The 19,557-nt window shown below is 36.0% G+C and overlaps 1 protein-coding gene and 2 pseudogenes across 1 annotated transcript; 2 read left to right on the top strand and 1 right to left on the bottom strand.

Annotated features, from left to right (window-relative positions):
* Window positions 1-5,556: 5,556 nt before the first annotated feature.
* On the top strand, window positions 5,557-11,742 carry LOC122606583 (pentatricopeptide repeat-containing protein At2g27610-like). The gene is made up of 4 exons (XM_043779423.1): window positions 5,557-8,023; window positions 8,214-8,296; window positions 8,396-8,625; window positions 11,188-11,742. Exon 1 carries the CDS (start codon window positions 5,641-5,643, stop codon window positions 7,711-7,713), a length of 2,073 nt encoding a protein of 690 aa, XP_043635358.1. The 5' UTR covers window positions 5,557-5,640; the 3' UTR covers window positions 7,714-8,023; window positions 8,214-8,296; window positions 8,396-8,625; window positions 11,188-11,742.
* On the bottom strand, window positions 8,161-13,201 carry LOC122608769 (annotated as a pseudogene).
* A 1,258-nt stretch (window positions 13,202-14,459) lies between these two features.
* LOC122606588 lies at window positions 14,460-18,409 on the top strand (annotated as a pseudogene).
* The last annotated feature ends 1,148 nt before the right edge of the window (window positions 18,410-19,557 follow it).

The raw sequence follows: 19,557 nt of genomic DNA, 5'->3' as shown, positions 1-19,557 counted from the left end.
ATTTTATTCATATATTATGCCACCAATTTTATTTAAACACAAATAGACACGTAGCCTGTACAAAATATATGTAAACTTTAAGAGTTTCATCGCTCCATGAATGGTCAATTTTTATCAATATATGGAGTAATACGGTACTTGGTATACTGCAATTCTACTGGTGGGTGGTCGGACTTGAAACCAAAACTTATTAATGCATTATGTTCTTGCTGCATGACAGTCATTTTTTTCATATCATTACTAGAAACCTAAAAAACAAACAATCATATTTTCAAAAGAAATTAGCTAGAATGAGAGATGGCAGCTGAAAACGTTGATTTATATATGGTGTGATCTTCTTGCTTCGACTTGGTGATGCTAAATATATGAGTATATCTTTTCACGGATTAGAAAACAGAAATATAAACAATTTGTTCAAATTATATAGTGTTTAGGAGAAAAAAATAAATCTCCATATATATATATTTACACTGCCAGGACTTGAACCTGGGACTCCTTTGTTCAAGGAGCCGACATAATCATCATAATAAAGTGTTAATTGCGCTACAGCGGTTATTGTTCATATTCTTTCCTTCTATTTTATTTATAGAGACAAATAACGATTGTTAGTCAAGCACGGATAAACGTACATCTAAATTTTTATATATACTATCTACGTTTTATCTTGTCAAGATTGCGACAAATCTTCGGCTAGTTTTCGGTGTGTATGCAAACTATCTTTGAATCAACTACTTCGATGACCGTGCCATGATTCACGTCAAAGATCGATGAACAACCCACAGCCTTTTCGGTTTACATCAAATATGATCAGATTATGGTCTCAATTATATATAAAAACTTGTATTTAGCAGGAGGTAAAAATCAACTCTGTTGGAGATTGGCTTTGAATAATTCAAGAGTTAATTGTGCTACAGCGGTTTTTGTTTATATTTTTTCCTTCTATTTTATTTATACAGACAAAAAACCTGTTTAGATCAAGAGAACATTCCACACCCGTTTCGCTTCCATCACGTCAAATATGATCGAGTATGGCTTTAACAATTTATATATGAAAATTGTATTTACCAGCGAGGGGTGAAAAACAATTCTCTTTTGAAGTTTCAGCATATGGTAGCTCATAATTTACACACAATATGCCGTAATGGCCTGTTCTTATCATATGTACGTATTACCATTAGGTTTACGTCACATACGCTTTGGCTGTAATTTATATTATGGTATGAGTTGCGAGTCTTCTTTGACTGTGTTTATCACTTTTTTATAAATAGTTAGATGGTTTTGTTACATCTGATCATATGGTATTTCATAGATCATGGAATAGTTGAAAAGTGTGATTCATAAGTTGTATACTTGTAACTCTCTTTTTTATTTTTTATTGTATTAAATCTAAAACAATTCGCGTTCCTTAATTTATGTTTCTGAAGTATGTTCTGGAAACAGGAATTAGCACTTGGTCTACCAACTTCACAGTCAACAGACAAACGATCCTTTGGTGTGCTACAGGAAAAAATATACAAATTCTAATGTTTATATACCGCTGAGATAAAGTAAAAAATTTAGAGTTTGGGAAGGAAAGGAAAATAGCTTTGTAAAAGGAACAATTTAGAGTTTGGGAAGGAAAGGAAAATAGCTTTGTTAAAAAAAAATATTTACCGCTGCCAGGACTTGAACCTGGGACTCCTCTAGTAAAGGAGCCGAATTGATCAGAATTCAATAGTTTAATGTGCTACAGCGGTTTTTGTTTATAGTTCGTCCATCTATTTTATTTATCAAAACAAATAACCTTGCCACCGTTTACATCAATGATGAAACTTTTATTTACCAGCTGGAGGTGAAAACCAATTCTCTTTTAAAGTTTCGACGAATGCTAGTTACTAATATACACGCAATATACCCTATTATATACAGGTTCATGTGCTAATGGCCTGTTCTTATCATTGTATTACCACTAATTATCAGCACATACACTTTGGCTGTAAATGCTGTAATTCATTCTCTAACAAAAGAATGGCAAGTGCAAAGTGCAAAGAATGGCTGTAAATGTTGTAATACAAATAAGCATTTTTTTAAATTGTATTCTTTTTCTCTTGCTAAACATTGAACTTATCAATGGTTGGCAGTGCAAGAGTCCATTCGATGGCCTAATGTAAGTCAGAATAGGTGAATCGAGAGATGAATTGTAACCATTTTCATTCTCCCAGAAAGTAATGTACTTTGACTTTAGTAGTCAAACATACTGATATGATTTCCACTAAAACTAAATTGGCATGGATGTTCTTGATGCATGTAAGAATCAGACAATCATTTTTTTCATATTATTACTAGAAGGCTAAAAAACAATCATATTTTCAAGAGAAGTTAGAACGAGAGATGGCAGAAACGTTGATTTATACGAGAGCAAGTACCCGCGCGTTGCGACGGTGAGATGGTGGGGTGATATTTAGGTCATAGAGTTTGATAGGTTATAAGAGTCGAAATGTTAGGTGGTATTTAGTACATGTAAATGGAATGGTGAGAAAAGGAATCCATTCTCCATCTCTTGTTTGGTTAACTATAGAATGGTAATGGAGAATAAAAAAACCATTCTCTTTCCACCTTTTTGATTCTACTCAAAAAGACAAAGAAAGGAGAGAAAAGGAAAACTAAAAGTGGGCCGTGTCTTTTTTACATTCACATGGGGAATCAGATTTAGGCAATAAATATAGGGGTATATATACAAATAGTCATATCCACTTCACATTTTTCCAGATCCAAAAATTGTTTGAATCCCAACCAACACCTAATTTCTCTATGAAGATTTTGAAGATTTCATCTTTTTCTGCTCTCGTCACCCATCTGCCTCTTTGGTTTATTTTCCCCTTTTCATGTTTTTTCTAATAATTTGCACTTGTTTTAAACTTTTATTAACGTAATGCATTTTTTTTGTTATTTGATTTAATCCATTTTTTCATTTCTAACTGATTTCAATGAGATATTTGGATCGTTAGTTGATTTACGATTATAATAACATGTGCCTTTTGATTAATAAATTGCATATCATAGTCGTTGGATTTGTTTGTTCTTGTTATTTTTGAAAGTAGCACGCTTTAAAGCATATGAAAGATATTCTTTCTTATTCCAATCGGATTCTTAGTTATGGTGTTATGGAGTCAAAATGCTAACTTGTAAAATATGATTCAAAAAGAAGGTTAAAACTTAAAACTAATTTCGTTAAAAAAAGTTCATGAGAAAAAGGTATTAAAAAAATACCCAAACAAAGGAAAACAAATTATAATATAATCAAAATATGGATGCAGCAAATGTAAATAACTTGATTTTATGAGGACTGCTAATGTTTGATTTTTGTTCTCATCAACTTTATACGTGCAGATTCAAATTCATGAAGATGATGATATAATGTGTCAAAATTGTTGGTTAAAAGTCTTTTACAAACCTTTCAGAATAAGTTAATAATAGATAAATAAAAATAAATAAATATTAAAGATAATAAAATGTATACAAATGCATATTAAAAAGGTATTTCCATTCCACTTAATAACATTACCAAACAAGAGAAGTGATTAACCTCATTATTTCTAATATTGATTCTCTAGTTATACCAAACAAAAGAATCATTCTATCTTAATTTCTAATATTGATTCTCTAGTTATACCAAACAAAAGAATCATTCTATCTTTCTCTATTCCATTCTCTATTTTAATTCCATTCTCTACCATTCACATGTACCAAACATATGATAGTCAAATGCCTTAGCCGTACGGGCTCCGTCCTCGAATTTAAAAATTTCTCGAAAGTATATCGAATGACATCTCTAATGAAAGAGCATGAAATTTTCAGAACACCCATACAATTTTTATAATTTATCGATGTACGATTTTTGAGATAAAAGATTTTGAATGAATTGGAGGAATAAATGATTTATGGAGGAGAGAGAAAAAAGATGATTGGTTGAGATTTGAGAAAAGAGAAAGGGTATTATAGTTATTTTAGATAAATATAGAATAGATAAGAGGGACATTTTGGGGAAATACTTAAAATCAATATTGAAAATTTAAAGAAAATCTGCTTTATAATATAGTATAGATAATGGCGATCATATTTAGTGGAAAAAACAAATCTCCAAAAGTATATATTTACAGTCGACATAATTATCATAATAAAGGGTTAATTGTGCTACAACGGTTATTGTTTATATTCTTCCCTTCTATTTTATTTATAGAGACAAGCACCCTTGCCACCAATAAACGTTGACTATCAAATTACTAGGTACGAACTATGAGAATTAGCAACGTTTAAAGCTCACTTTTATATTTCTGAACCAAGGTTTTTGTTTACCTAATGTTCGTAATTATTATGCTTCTAGTATCTTAAACTAAACGAGCATGGTACCCGCGCAATGCGGTGGCGACGACATTAGTTGCGATGTAGTGGCGTTGACAGATGGTGATAGCATCGACGTTAAGTGGTGTAGGCAATTGATACAAAGATATTTGATTTTTAGGGATAGTGAATATATCTTTTTTAGATTATGAAATGATTGTGTAAGTTAATTAATTAAGGGTAAAATAGTAATTTTGCATGTCCCAAAATTGTAAATTTTTCAACATAGAAGTATAATTTTTATATAAAAGTATATAAGTATAGATAGATGTTATGTTTAAAAACCGATGCTATACAAGTGCTTGTTACAATAAACAAACTAGGAGTAATATCTTAATGATATAATCTTAACTATTGTATTCTCAAGTTTTTATTAAAAGAAAAAAAATGAGAAGATTGGATAGGGGAAAAAAGGATAGATAATTACATAAAAAAGAGGCATTCTCGGGTTGAAAGAAAAGAAAAGAAAGTTGATAGTTAAATGTATTCTTGAGTTAGAAGGGAAGGAAAAGAAAGGATAAAAAGATACATTTTTACATTTATAGCCTTGTAGTAATTAAAACCTTTATATAAGTTTGAGGGGTATAATAATAATTTCACCACTTTTCCTTCCAAATCTTGCCAAAAGTGGCAAGAAAGTTTTGAGATCAAAACATCATATTTTTCCCTTTCTTTTAAAACAAAAACTTAAGAATACAAAAACTAAGAGCGTGTTTGGTTGTAGAAAATGTTTTCTAGTTTTTCATTTTTAATTTTTCTAGAAAATAAAAGGGGTTTTTGTTTTCTAGAAAACAAATAAAAATTTTGAAAACGCATACTAATTAGAAAACTAGAAAACATGTTAGAGTTGTGAGGGGAGAGGGTGGAATGAATTGGAAAATGAAAATGGAAAATAGAAAACAAGAAAAAGGTGTTTTCAAGTTTTCTATGGAAAAATAGAAAACCTTGTTTTTTTATTTTCTTAGAAAACATTCTTAGAAATCTATGATTAAAACATAGGTGTTTCCTATAACCAAACGCCCCTAAAAGTTTATTACCCTTTATTTTCTTATCTCTTACCAATAAAACTAAAAAATACACTCTAAATGTTATGTTTCACAAAACCTATTTCCGCTAACTATTTAACTGATCCAAAACTTAAGAAGTCACTGACGATTTGAGCATGGCGTATCTTTAATTTCTCGCTTAGTCATTCGTATATTTGTGTTCTTACTAGTTCATTCACATTCCAGGCTCAGCAAAGGATACAAATACACCCCAATGAATTTAGTTCATCTTATTCGAAATTTCACTAGCACTGGTTCAGCCCCCAAAGGCAAAGCAGTCCACGCCATGCTTATCAAATCTTGGGCAACCCCAGATGTTTATACCCATAACCATTTGATCACAATGTACTGTAAAACCAATCATATTAAAGATGCCCGCCAACTGTTTGATGAAATGCCTCAACGAAACGTTATTTCTTGGACAACGTTAATTTCGGCTTATTCTCAACTGGATATGTCTGTTGAGGCTTTAGATTGTTTTAGATTAATGGTGGTTGATGGTTTTGTACCCAATCAGTATACTTATGTAAGCGCGTTATCCGCGTGTTCTAACTTAGGGGTTTTGAGAATTGGTAAACAAGTTCATGCTAGGATTATTAGGTTTGAAGAGAAGTTAAATAGTTTTGTGGAGAATTCTTTGGTTAACTTTTATGGGAAATGTGGGATGCTAAAGGATGCAGTGTCGGTTTTTGATGGAATTTTGGAACCGAATGACGTCTCTTGGACTTCACTTGTTTCGTGTGCGTGCCAGTGTGGAGAAAATGTTGAAGGGTTGAAGATTTTCTCGAGATCGCATAAGGCTGCGGTTAAGGTTAATGAATTCGCTTGTGCATGTGTGTTAGGTGCATGTGCGAGTGAAGAGAATATGGAGGTTGGTATGCAAGTACATTCATATGCCTTAAAATGTGGAACCCGAATCGACCCGTTTGTTGTGACTGGCTTGGTCAATCTGTATGCAAAATGTGGTGACCTGGACTCGGCTCAACGAGCGTTTAGTGAGGTAAACGAGCCCCATTTGACTGCCTGGACTTCTTTGCTTTGGGGTTATGTTCAATATGGAAAAAGTAAGGAAGCCATTAATCTTTTCCAAAAATTGCTTGCTTCGGCTGATACACCAAATGAAAGAACCCTGGCTACTATTTTTGGAGCTTTCATTGATCCAAATGAAATTGAGACAGGGAAACAACTTCACTCGTTAATTATAAAACTTGGATATATATCTTTTACAGTTATAGGGAACTCGGTTATGGACTTCTACTTTAAATCCGCCCTTTTCGCAGAAGCTCTGAAGGTTTTTGAAGAGATGAATGAACACGATGTTGTCACATGGAATGCACTTATTTCTGGACATATAAATTCGGGCTGTTATGAAAAAGCTGTTGACTTTCTGCATGAAATGTTATCAAAAGGCTTTGAGCTTAATCTATACTCATATTCAAGCATTTTGAACATATGTGGCGATCTACCTGCTATCGAGTGGGGTAAACAAACTCATTGTTGCATCATCAAACTCGTAGTTGACTCAAACGTTGTGGTTGGTAGTGCACTTATCGATATGTATGCAAAGTGTGGACGATTATCAAATGCTCGTATTGTTTTTGATAATTTTCATTTCAAAAACATCATTTCTTGGAATACAATGCTCGTGGGATACGCCCATCATGGTCATGGTGAAAAAGCTTTAGAAATATACAATATGATGTTAGATTCGGGAGTAAAACCTAATGACATTACATTCATCGGCGTTTTATCTGCTTGTGGTCATTCGGGACTTTTAGAAGAAGGGTTGCACCACTTTAGTTCTATGACAAAAGATTATGGTATAACCCCAAGAACTGATCACTTGGCGTGTATGGTGAATCTTTTTTCGCGTAAAGGGTTAACAAAATTAGCTTTTGATTTTATAGTAAGTTTTCCCGGGAAACCTGATAAGGTGGTTTGGAGGTGTCTTTTATCAGGATGCAAAACAAACAAAGATTTTGACTTGGGAAAATATGCTGCTGAGAAAATACTTAGTATTGATCCAGATGATGTTTCGGCCCATATTATGTTGTCTAATATTTATGCAGAGTCAAAAATGTGGAATGAAATAGCTAAAGTTAGGAAACTCATGAAAGAGAGGGTGTTGAAAAAGGACAGCGGACATTGTTGGATTGAGTTGATGAACAAGACATATTTGTTTTCTTCGGTCCAGGATGCCGGTTCTGAAGGGCATTTTGTATCTGAAGTATTAAACAGATTGACAGAACATCTGTTTGATGAAGGTTATGTACCCGGGGTGGTGTAGCCGAATCACTTTTTATGAAATGTTGAACTCTGCATGTTCTATACCTTTCACAATGAACTTTCAAAGATTTGTTTGAGCTTATTTCAAAGCTCCTTGAATACAAAATATACAATATGCACAGCGAATATATCAATGTAGCGTCTGAGCAATTGAAAGCATCTCTGGGATCTGTCTAATGTTAGATTTGAGAGATATCGTTACTGTACTGTGATTGCTATTTGCTAGCACCAGATTTTATTTCAGAAGTATTGTACATTTTTACTGGTATCCCCGAAGGGCTTTTTTGTATCTTACTAAAATAATTATAGAGGTATGGCGTTACTGTATAATTTTTAAAGTTAAGTCATGTATGAAATGCTACATCTTTTGCAATCATATTTTACAACACTAATTCTCTTTGATAAAGTTTTTTGGGTCAACCTAACCTGTTAAAGAGAATCTTGAAACTTACACTTGAAGTTCAGTCCACAGTCGACTAACATTTTTCAATTTGGGTGTAGGTATGGAGGCAGCTTGTGGATTCAATGCAACTAATGCTTTGGACATATCTCCTTGAATTTCCATGCTATATCTTGCATTTTTTGTAAGTTCATGGTGAATTCATTCATGTCAAGTTTGATAGTTGGGATGTCATCATTGTCATCGTAGTATTGATCCTCAATGTCACTTATTGATAACTCAGCAGTTTCAGGCTCTGGTGTTTTTGGTTCTTCAGTTATTGGTTCACGCAAAACTGTGCATCTTTACTGTAGTTATTCTCTGCTGGAGGTAATGGCATTGGCCTACTGATCACGGGAGGGGTTGTATGTGTTGCATATGGTGCATCTGAAACCACCATTCTCTTCTCTTCTGGTCCTGGCAAGGCAAGGCATGCACTGTAGCATACATATATTGCTTATATTACAATCACTTGTAAGTAAATGTTCACTACGTTTTTCCTGTAGGCACGTATATACTATAGTATTTATGGTTGCTACTTCCTTTGCAGTTATGTATGCTCATTGTGTCTAAACGCAAACACACACACACACACACACATATATTCTTGTTTTTTATGTCCATATATATGGTGTCTATCTATGCATGTGTATTATTCATTAACAAAGTTGACATAACTTGCAAAAGTACTTGCAAAGTGTCGGCACTCTGCTCTCATAGGACATGCATTACAGTTTGGCTTACTTTCCGTGCAAAAAACCTGCATAAATTTGAAGTAGTTAAGATACTGAAGACTTGGTATTCACTTTATAGTAAATTTCCACATAACTGGCATCAACCATAATTTGATCAGTAAAACTAGTAACTCTAATCTCTATGGTAAATTGGTTTACTGAATATTTTTTGTTCAATTTTTTAGAAACAATGGTATTACACTAATAATCTTGGTGTTTGAAACTTCGAATAAGACGATCCGGGGTCCATATACACTAGTACTAGACATTTGGTGACTCGGCCTTTATGATCTATTTGACTCATTTGATTCTTCCCCAGTTCCCTGTTAAGTTAAGTTTTAGATTTGCCTTAATTGAGATAAAACATCGCCCAAATTGACCCATTAATGGTTCATAATGGCTAGCACCATGTAAAACATATACGTAAAGCTAAAAAGTAAAGTTTCTGTCAATATGAACGATTATGAAGTTAGTGAAGTTTACAATGTCAACTGATCCAGCTTGCACAGTCTAGGCCAGAGATATTTCTGAATTGACTCTAACACTGGGTACCTGTTTAGAAAGACAAATCAGCCACTCTATGTAAAAAAAAAAGTAAAAGAATGATGTTTGTATATTACTTACATCTCCACGAGATGCAATTGGAGTGATTCAGGTAGCGGTTGGAGAGGGACCCACCCCAGTCTAACTGCTATTCTCCCAACATTTGTGTCAACCTAAAAAAATACATTTTCATATTATCTCTTCCTATCTGTAATTATTGTATATATTCATTGTTTTACAATTGACATACCGGGAAAGCAAGATGGTGAAGCGTTAATAGACGCACACACTCCACACTTTTCTGCCCCAATCCTTGAATACTTAGCAACTAATCCCTGTAAAACAGTATATCAATATTGATTTTAACATGTATATGATATGCAAGTTGATACATAGATACACACACACACACACACATTTGTAAGTTAACCAGCATACCTTGCTTTGTCTGGTGGTGCATCTCGCAGCCACTCTAGGTCAATACACCCATGGTCTCTTACCAGCCGGTCAAGAAAGTCCTGCATGTAAATAACAATATAATGAATAACAACTTCAAGGGCATCAAATAACAATAACAAGAACAGTAATAACAATAATAATTAACAGAAAAGTGTGAGGGGTCCATTTTCAGGCCATCCAAGGAGAGTTAAGTCTTTGGATCTGATCTACGAGGCCTACCCGGTATTAATGTGGTCATATTTGGACTCTTTCATTTCTATCTCAAGGTCTTCACCTAGGAGGTTTTCAACCCGGGTCTCTTCCAAGACTTTCGGGCCACATTACCACTAGGCTACCTTGGAGATGGTTAGCAATAACAATGATGATACTAATGATAATATGGAGTATAATAGTTATAATCATAATAATAATAATAATAATTTTGATACTAGAATCATAATAATAACAGTGAAGTGATACTAGTAGTAGTTGTCGTACTAATTGTAGTTCTCCTATTTTTTAGCTCATTGATGAAAGATATAGATCATATGATTAAAAAGCCACCTTTTATTATATCAGCCAGGCGCCAGCATGTTGTTCATTCCACGTTCTCTTATAGCATCTGAAATCTCGCTTAAATGTGCACTTCTCAATGCTTCGTAGTCAAGGGAGTCTTTCGCATCTTTGCTCCGTTCTCTTTTTTCACAATTCAATACACATCCTTTCTCAAGCTATCCCAATCAAATGCCTTCTTTTTTTCATCTTTTTCATCTTCAGCATTTCCCTTTTTTCCATTAGACATATTTTTGTCTAACGGATCATGGAAATCGTTGTCCTGCTTCTTTGAGCTTGCTTCAACACAGTTCTGCTTATCTATTGTAGTCACCCTGTTCTCGCTACAGGAGTCTTGTTTTTGGGCACCTTTTACTTTATCTGGTGGTTGGTTATTTACTTTTAAACGTTGAACTCCAACCGTATGAGACTCTCGCAGGAAGTTATTTTGATGATTGCTAAGGAAATCGTATTGTGGGCCTTGTGGCTGTACTTGGGGCCTTGACATATTATTTTGTTGACAAGATAAATAACTTGTATCATATATGTCAGTAGTTCCTGACTTGAGTGACCACATGTTCTCTCTTAACAACCCAAAACCTGGGGAACCCGCATTTTGCAAGCTCATAGTTATATCATCTCCACTAGTTGGATTTTGCTTTGGCGTTTTCAGTAAATGATGCATGTATTGTGACCTATCATTTACGGGTGGTGTTTGGCTGACATGACTAGAAAGTTCTTTGAACACGCTAATCCTGTCTGGCTGCAGGGGCTTTACTAGGCTGGGCACTTTGATGGTTTCAAACTCCACTGTTTGATCTTCTGCTTCTGAATTTGACCCCGAGCTAGATCTAATTTCCTCAACAGTTCGGATTGTCGATGAGTCAAGGATATCTTGTGACAAAATCACTTCATCTGATGTCCTGTTGTGCTGATATGCAGCCGATTTTGTGAAGTGTTACGATGCCTTGTGTGCTCATATGATTCACAGGGTGCAAAGGAGCTTAGGTTAAATGCACGCTGCCTTCCAATTTTATTATGAGTTATCATCATGGTATCACTTGGTAGAACTGCTTGAGTCGACTCTTCAACTAATGCACGTGTGCCATCTTGGCTGGGTATTTCGTTGGTGCATGTTGACTTAAAGGAGAACTTTGCGGCAAGAGACATGAAGGCCGAACTGTAGACAATGGGAATGAATTAGATATTGGTTTTCACTATTCTCAAGCTAGTCAAATTACATATTAGAGGTTGCAAATTGGGTAGATCAGGTAATATGTCAAAAATGGTCATCTATTGTAGCTCAAGACTTGCAAGCATTTTTTTGTGCATTTTTGTTTTTATTAACAATATTGTTATGATAGTAAAATAAGTTATTGATTGTAATGATTTAGTAGGTTATACAAACTAAAAACTCTGGTATTTCCTCCTAATAGATCATCCAAATAATCCCCCTAACATCACAACTATTTGACATGTGTAGTCCACTTATTTTCTTTCGTTATCACATCTCTTGATTTTGGCATGTGTCATGATATTGTCGTTAGGAGGATGATTTGGGAGGATATATTAAAACTTTTGATCAGTTTGACCCGTTATTTTGTAGGTACTAATATCATTTGACCCACCCGACCCATCTGGCCTAGATTAATTAAAGAATAACCTGAATCAAACTGTTCATAAGCGAATGAGTTGAAATTGTCACCTTTGACAACACTTTGAGTTTACCTTGAAAGATGGTCCAAAACATTTTGTGTTAGGAACACACTAATGACTGAATCAACCACGGATCCTTTCCATCGTGAGAATCATCTATCTCCTAAAAAAGAGGCAACCATTCGGATACCGTTATAATACATGTACTAACTTATCTTTATCTTTACTCCCTTATAAAGGAAATTGCCTCTTTTTATTTTAGGTAATTCTACCTTTGAATTACCAAAATTACCCTTGACTTTTTATGTTTTGCCCCTAATGAATTATAATTTACACTCTAAACATTTATTTTAAGAATTAACACTTTAAGCCCTTATCTTCTAAAAATTTCCACTATCACAATTACATCAACCTACACCACTTGACACCGCCATCACCACCAATAGTACCATCACTAGGACGAACCTGGGCTAGTCGAACATCTAATGACAAACCCCCCTGCCCAAAACATACGATGAACTCATAATAAAGGCTCACATCTGGATTGACACCAAAGGAATAACCGGGACGGAACATCTTTCAGAAAAAAAGAAGAGAGATCCAACGGACAGTGAAAATGAGGGCCCCACCAAAAATCTATGGTGGGAAGGCGCAACAAAGGAAGGCAAGAAAATAATATTGTTAAATCTAACGAGATCACCAAAGGATATCCTCGCAACGGAAAAGGTAGCGCAATTGTTTCCGGCTCCACCCAGGTTAACGACCCGAAAAAGGAACCCGGAAAAATATTGCGCATTTCACAAAGATTACGGGCACGACACGAAATCGTGTCGAAACCTCCAACAGGTCAAAAGCAAGGATAAGGAACCCACTGGAAAACCCCCCGCAGGCGCAAATCCCCATCATATGGGAGGAATTGCCCGCGACGAGAATTTGCCAAAAGGGGACGGACGGAGGCCATAATCCACGGAATTGCCAGGTTGACTATCAGGAAAAGTGCTACAGGCAATACAACAGGGCGATTCATGGATAAGACTTCAATCACCCGACCTCCAGCGTAGGATCCCTACCTGGGAAGAATACGGAGCAGCACCAACCAACGAAAAGGCTAACACAGCCGTACCCATGGAATTGCTCGCTCCGTAAGCAAAACATAGAAGATTCCGGACCAACGGGGAAGCAGTTTGGGACCTTACTATGTAGTGTCCCTCTGCCAATTATTTTTACGAAAATAAAAGCTTTCGGAGATTGATCAAAATATAAAACGCACTCGTAAACTATACATGTATAAAAGACTTTATGAGAAGTTGAGGGGATGCCCGATAACGCTTCCATAAAGCAAAAACGTCATAAGACAACTGCTACGAGACAATAACGTCATTAGGCGACTGTCATAAGACACTATAAAATCCAAACGACACCGTGGATAAATCTTAATTAAGATAAAAGCCCATTTATATCACAGATAAAGCCTTGGCGACAACAGGTCAATGAGGAAAATCTTGTGTAAATTCTAGCCTCGCGGAATAGTCTTACAAAGGCAAAAGCCAATAGATAGCATGATTAGCATCTTAGAAAAGGCAGACGCCATTAGATAATCCAAATAACGGCTATATTCCTAGAAGACGGTTACTAATTAGAGTCATCAAAGAAGAGGAAAAAGATTCACATGAGCAAAAAATAAACAAAGCGACCAAAGTAGCGTAAATATCCTGTAAATAGGAGAATGGATAACAAAGTTCAAACAACAAAATCAACCTATGCATTAGGGGTCTGCATCAGTTGAGAAGGGGAAGCATCAGGATCTGAGGAAAGAGCACATAGATACCGCGAGTGGATATCTTCCCGCTCACTCATAGCTTTCTTCAAAAGGACCCACGGTATCCCTCACAAGCTCATAACCATCAAGGGTTATGCTACTCTCCGCAACAAGAACACGGATCAGCTCCGATTCAACATCCACCCTATTCGCATTACATAACCTTGAGATCCTCATACCAACCTCAGGGCCATTCAAAAGAGACTTGCAGATATGCGGGATCACCTCGGTAACAAGCTGCCTATACCTCCCCTTCAGATCCGCAAGAGCAGAGCGATCATCCTCCAACATAGCATTTTTGGCAGATAATTCTTCCTTCAACACATTGATCTCATCCCCTTTTGAACGAACGCTTCCACGGGCAGCCTCGAGCTTTGTAGTTAAACCATTCAACTTCACCTCCAACTCAGACACCTTAAACTCCAGTGATAATTTTTCCGATTTCAACCTCTCAATCTGATCAGATGAAGGGCCTAAATCCTCCGAAATCTTGCACAACCTTGAATCGTGAGGGTGGGTTTGTTAATAGAGCCTAGGATATACAAATACAACAAGGGTTCGTTTCATATATTCGATCTTTTCGTGTATATATATATATATCTATGTATATATCGATGGGTAAGTGGGTAGGAAGAGTAGTTACCAGAGAGATACTACAAGAAAGACTTGCGAGGATAAAAGAAGCAGAGGAAAAGCAGATTAGGGAAGAAGAAGAGAGGCTAAAGAAGGAGGAAGAAGAGAGGTTACGGCAACAAGAACTTGATCAGATCGCTGAAGAGAAGAAACGGCAGAAAAAGGAAAAGTTGTTGAAGAAGAAACAAGAAGGGAGGCTTTTGACAGCTAAGCAGAAGGTAGAAGCCAAACGAATGGAACTAATGAGGAAACAGATTCTTGAAAAGTTAGCAGCTTCAGGCCGTTGTGGCGACTTATTGCCTGATCATCATCAACCAACTGATCTGGCAAACATCCCAAAACAACGGCCTAAGTACACGTCAAAAAAGCCAAAGTCACTTAAACAAGAAAACGCTTCCAAGAAGGCTGACAATGATGAGAAGTTAATGGTAGTTGTGGAGGAGGAGAAAACAGAGGCGGCTTCTCCTACAGTTGAAGAGAATAATGTCAAGAAAGAATACTATGAGTCAGATGATGATGAATGGGATTGGGATGACAACGAGGAACCTGAAACTAAACCCGAACCTGCAGTTAAAAAGGAGAGTAGTGCTGAAACCGGGGTCTGTCAAATTCTCGAGGAGGGTAAGATGAAAAGTCCACCTGTGACAGTGGTTGATGCAAAGGGTAAAAAGGAAGAAGGCGGCGGTGAACTGCGGTCTCCAGTTTGCTGTATATTGGGTCACGTTGATAGCGGGAAGACCAAGTTGCTGGATTGTATTCGAAAGACTAATGTTCAGGAAAGTGAGGCTGGAGGGCTTACCCAACACATTGGGGCTACTTACATTCCTGCTGAGGATATATGTGACAGAACAAAAGACTTGAAAGCGGATGCATTGCTCAACGTGCCGGGTCTATTGGTTATTGACACACCTGGGCAAGAGGCTTTCAAGAAATTAAGGTCTCGGGGTTCTGGCTTATGTGATATTGCCATTTGGGTTGTTGACATTATGCATGGCTTACAACCACAAACCATTGAATCACTAAACCTATTGAGAATGCACAACACCCCGTTTTTCGTCGCATTGAATAAGGTCAGTTGGGACTGACTGACTGATCAATTCTTTCATTAATTGTTTCTCTCTAGTTTGTCTGATTTTTTGTACATTTTATTGATCGTGTGTGTGTGCAGGTAGACAGATTATATGGCTGGAAAACATGTCGAAACGCACCAATTGGGAAGGCCATGAAGCAACAGTCAGAGCATGTCCTACTTGAATTCAATCACAGGGTCACTCAGGTACGTAGGTCTCAATTCGTTCTAAATTTCCTGATGAAATATACTCGTATTTGTTTCTAATACTTTCAATTACGTAGGTCAGTTTTGTCATGATTAATGTGTGCCTTTTTTAACTTATAGATAATCACACAATTTAAGGAGCAAGGGATGAATACGGAACTGTACAACGAGAACAAAGATAGGGGGGAAACCTACAGCATCGTGCCTACTAGCGCTATCAGGTACGTACCTCTCTTTCCCGGTGATCTAAATATATATATGATATGATGCAACACACACCTAGCCTTTTGAGTTTAAACATGTCTGTTTTTGTTAAAAAGCAGCGAAGGCATACCAGAAATGCTGTTACTGGTTGTCCAGTGGGCTCAGAAGACAATGATTGAAAGACATTCAACATCAGTGACATTCAGGTACATATGCATCTCCTAATTAATTCCCCACGTCTTGATCTTGACTACCTACTATATATATGAGTTTATGATTTTGATCCTCCTCTTTTAGTGTACGGTGTTGGAGGTTGAGTTCATAGAAGGCCTGGGAACAACCATCGACGTGGTATTGGTTAATGGTGTTCTTCATGAAGGAGATGAGATTGTTGTTTGTGGATTTCAGGAAAGTACAGTACTTTTTTGGTACTTCAATCTTTTGGTACATTTAAATATATGCCTTTGCTGTGCAGGGACCAATTCACACTACAATCCGTTCATTGCTAACTCCCCATCCAGTGAAGGAAAAGGTGAGGAGGATTTCTCTGGTTCTTTCGGTATTAATTGTTGTTTGTGTCATCGGCGACCATTGCTTGCCTGTAGCATTTGTCCATCTTATCTAGACATTTTAATGTTGACGAGTCTTTTTGTTCATTTTCTATTCAGGGAGCCTACATTCATCACAAAGAAATCAAAGCTGCACAGGTGATGTTCATATTTTTGAAAATCAATGTTAGAAACAAAAGTTGACATGTGTTTTGAATTAATTACAAGCGACCAGTATGTGTACTTATGAATTAGGTTGTTTGCTTGATTTTAAACTTCATATCTGCAATGTTAGAAATCAATGGTTAAATGGGCCAAACTGGTTTGAACTTTGCCCAAGTCGTGTACAACCTAGCTCTACTGAATTAAACTACTAGTATTATTTGTTGAATACATATGTGTTTTTGGATCCAAAAACTTTTTTTGATTGACGACAGACAACTAAGTTCCCCATCTTGTGTGAATCATTACTGAAAATGACCCATTTTTTGACCTCTGTTTTAGTTATATAAACACTAACTACTTGTTATCTTTATGTCACCAGCTTTTTTATTGTTTCATTTGTACGTTAACATCTTATAGTGATATTTTTTTCCTTGAATAACAGAATTTGGAGCATGTTGTGGCGGGAACCGCCCTTTATGTGGTTGGGGAAGATGATGATGTGCAACAAGTCAAAGTCTTGGTGATGGACAGTATGAAGGATAATGCAAGGAGTATGATAGATAAGAGCTTTGAAGGGGGGGGGGGGGGGGGGGGGGGGTTACATTTAAGCCTCGAATCATGGATCCTTAGAAGCAATACTAGAGTTTTTAAGAACTCCAGCAGTAAACATCCCTGTTTGTGGTATAGGCTTAGGTCCCCTGCATAAGAAACATCTCATGAAGGCCAAAAAGTGTACAATAATCCTAGCTTTTAACGTCAAAGTGACGAAAGAGGCCCAGGAGCATGCAGCTTATGTTGGTGTAAAGATTTTCAGATCTGACGTTATATACCATTTATTTGATCCATTCAAGGCTTATATCGATGATAATCTTAAAGAAGAAAAGAAGAGAGAAGATGCTGTGGTGTTTCCCTGCGTGCTTCAGATTGTGCCAAACTGCGTGTTCAACAAGAAGGACCCATTGATTCTTGGTGTGGATGTTATCGAGGGCATTCTTAAGGTATATATTTTTTTTTCTTTTATTATTACTGCAATCTTATTGTAAGATTGCTCTGCTAACCTGCGTTTTCATTCTGTATGTACAGATTGGAACTCCAATTTGCATTCCTCAGAGGGAGTTCATTGATATTGGTCGGATATCTTCCATTGAAAAGAACCACAAGCCAGTCGACTATGCGAAGAAAGGACAGAATGTGGCTATAAAAGTATGAACCTTGATCTCGTCTCAGTGTCTTCTTTTTCTATTTTAAAATGAAAATTGACCAAATGGGTACCACTCGGGTTGAAGGTCACCCAAAGCTAAACACTATAAATTGTTACATTAATATTCTTATTATTGTAATAGTAGTATAGTTTCTGTAACCTCAAGTTTGTAAACATATTTATCAAGTACAAAGTTAAAATTCAAAAAGAAAATTTTATTTCCCAGCCACACTAAGATACCCTTTTTACCCCTTCACTGACCTGCCCAAGCTGAGCTTGAAAGAGATCCATAAAATGGAGTATTTTTTAATTACAATCTCATGACTTTTGTGACTGATACTAGTTATTTAACAATGACAGATAACGGGAAGCAATGCTGAAGAGCATCAAATAATGTTTGGGAGGCATTTTGAAATGGAGGATGAGCTTGTTAGTCATATATCAAGGAGTTCAATCGATGCTCTAAAGGCCAATCATCGGGTAAGTTAAAATTTGCAGCTGTAAAATGATTTATCACTACTACTACACATACGGATGCTATAGCTAACTGTCCATAATAATTCTGTACATATCGGTATGACTTGTCCAAGGAAGAATGGAAGGTTGTCGGCAAACTAAAACATATCTTCAAAATACAATGAGTTTGACGGGTATTTGGGGAATTTCAAGTTACAAGGGTAAGAAATCAATAACCGGATATCTCTTTGTATCGTGATATCACATTTCGAAAACAACAATTCGACCCTATCTGTCTGGGTTACACGAATTTTGTTTTGGGATAATACAAAGAGTAATGTTCAAGATTTTGGCAGAAATCTAGAACCCGTTCGCTAAAAAGTATTTCGTGTTTTGTATCTATTTTCTCACGTATAATTCTCAAGACAGAGACACCCAAAAGTTGCAATAACTATGAACTCAATATGTGTTCTCTGTGTACTCATGCATCTCTACATGGATATATATTTATAAGAAGTTGGAAAGTCCACATGTTTAAATTAGACCACATAATATAATGAAACAAGACTTTTGTATGTGAAAATAAAGAACTGAAAATGAAAGCATGAATATGGCATGTGAATTGATGAAGTGAAAAACTAGCCCACAATAGCTAGCCTATACTACTCTTCATTTTCAAAGTTACTTAACATTTCACTTTTCCATGTTTCATGCAATTCAATTTTCAAAGTTGTCATTCTTGTAAATCTCATGAAAAAAACGTTACTATTATGTGATCAAAGATTGTCAACCAGTTATTATAAAATTAACAGCAACCATCAGTTATTGCAATGCTTTCAAGGTCCGGGATGTTATTCACTTAATGGGCGTACACTCCGTACCTCCAAACCCAAAGTATCATAATCATATCCCTCAATTACACTAAATTAATAACAATCCTCCCCAATTTAGTGCAATTCCAATATATGAGAAAATAGTCAAAACAAAACTTATGCGTAAATGAAAATGTCTTGAAGATTGAATTTTCATCTTAGTATATTACCCATTCCAAATATTCGAGAATCAGGGTGTTCTAAGAATTGAACCCTTCAACCCATTTGAATACCTGAAAATAATATACACATAAGCCTTCAAACACTCTAAAGCTATCTTGACGCTATACAAGCCTTGCGTCCATATCC

This window comes from Erigeron canadensis, chromosome 7 (assembly GCF_010389155.1).
Source record: "Erigeron canadensis isolate Cc75 chromosome 7, C_canadensis_v1, whole genome shotgun sequence".
NCBI lineage: Eukaryota > Viridiplantae > Streptophyta > Magnoliopsida > Asterales > Asteraceae > Erigeron > Erigeron canadensis.
This window is presented reverse-complemented; position numbering and strand designations above follow the sequence as displayed.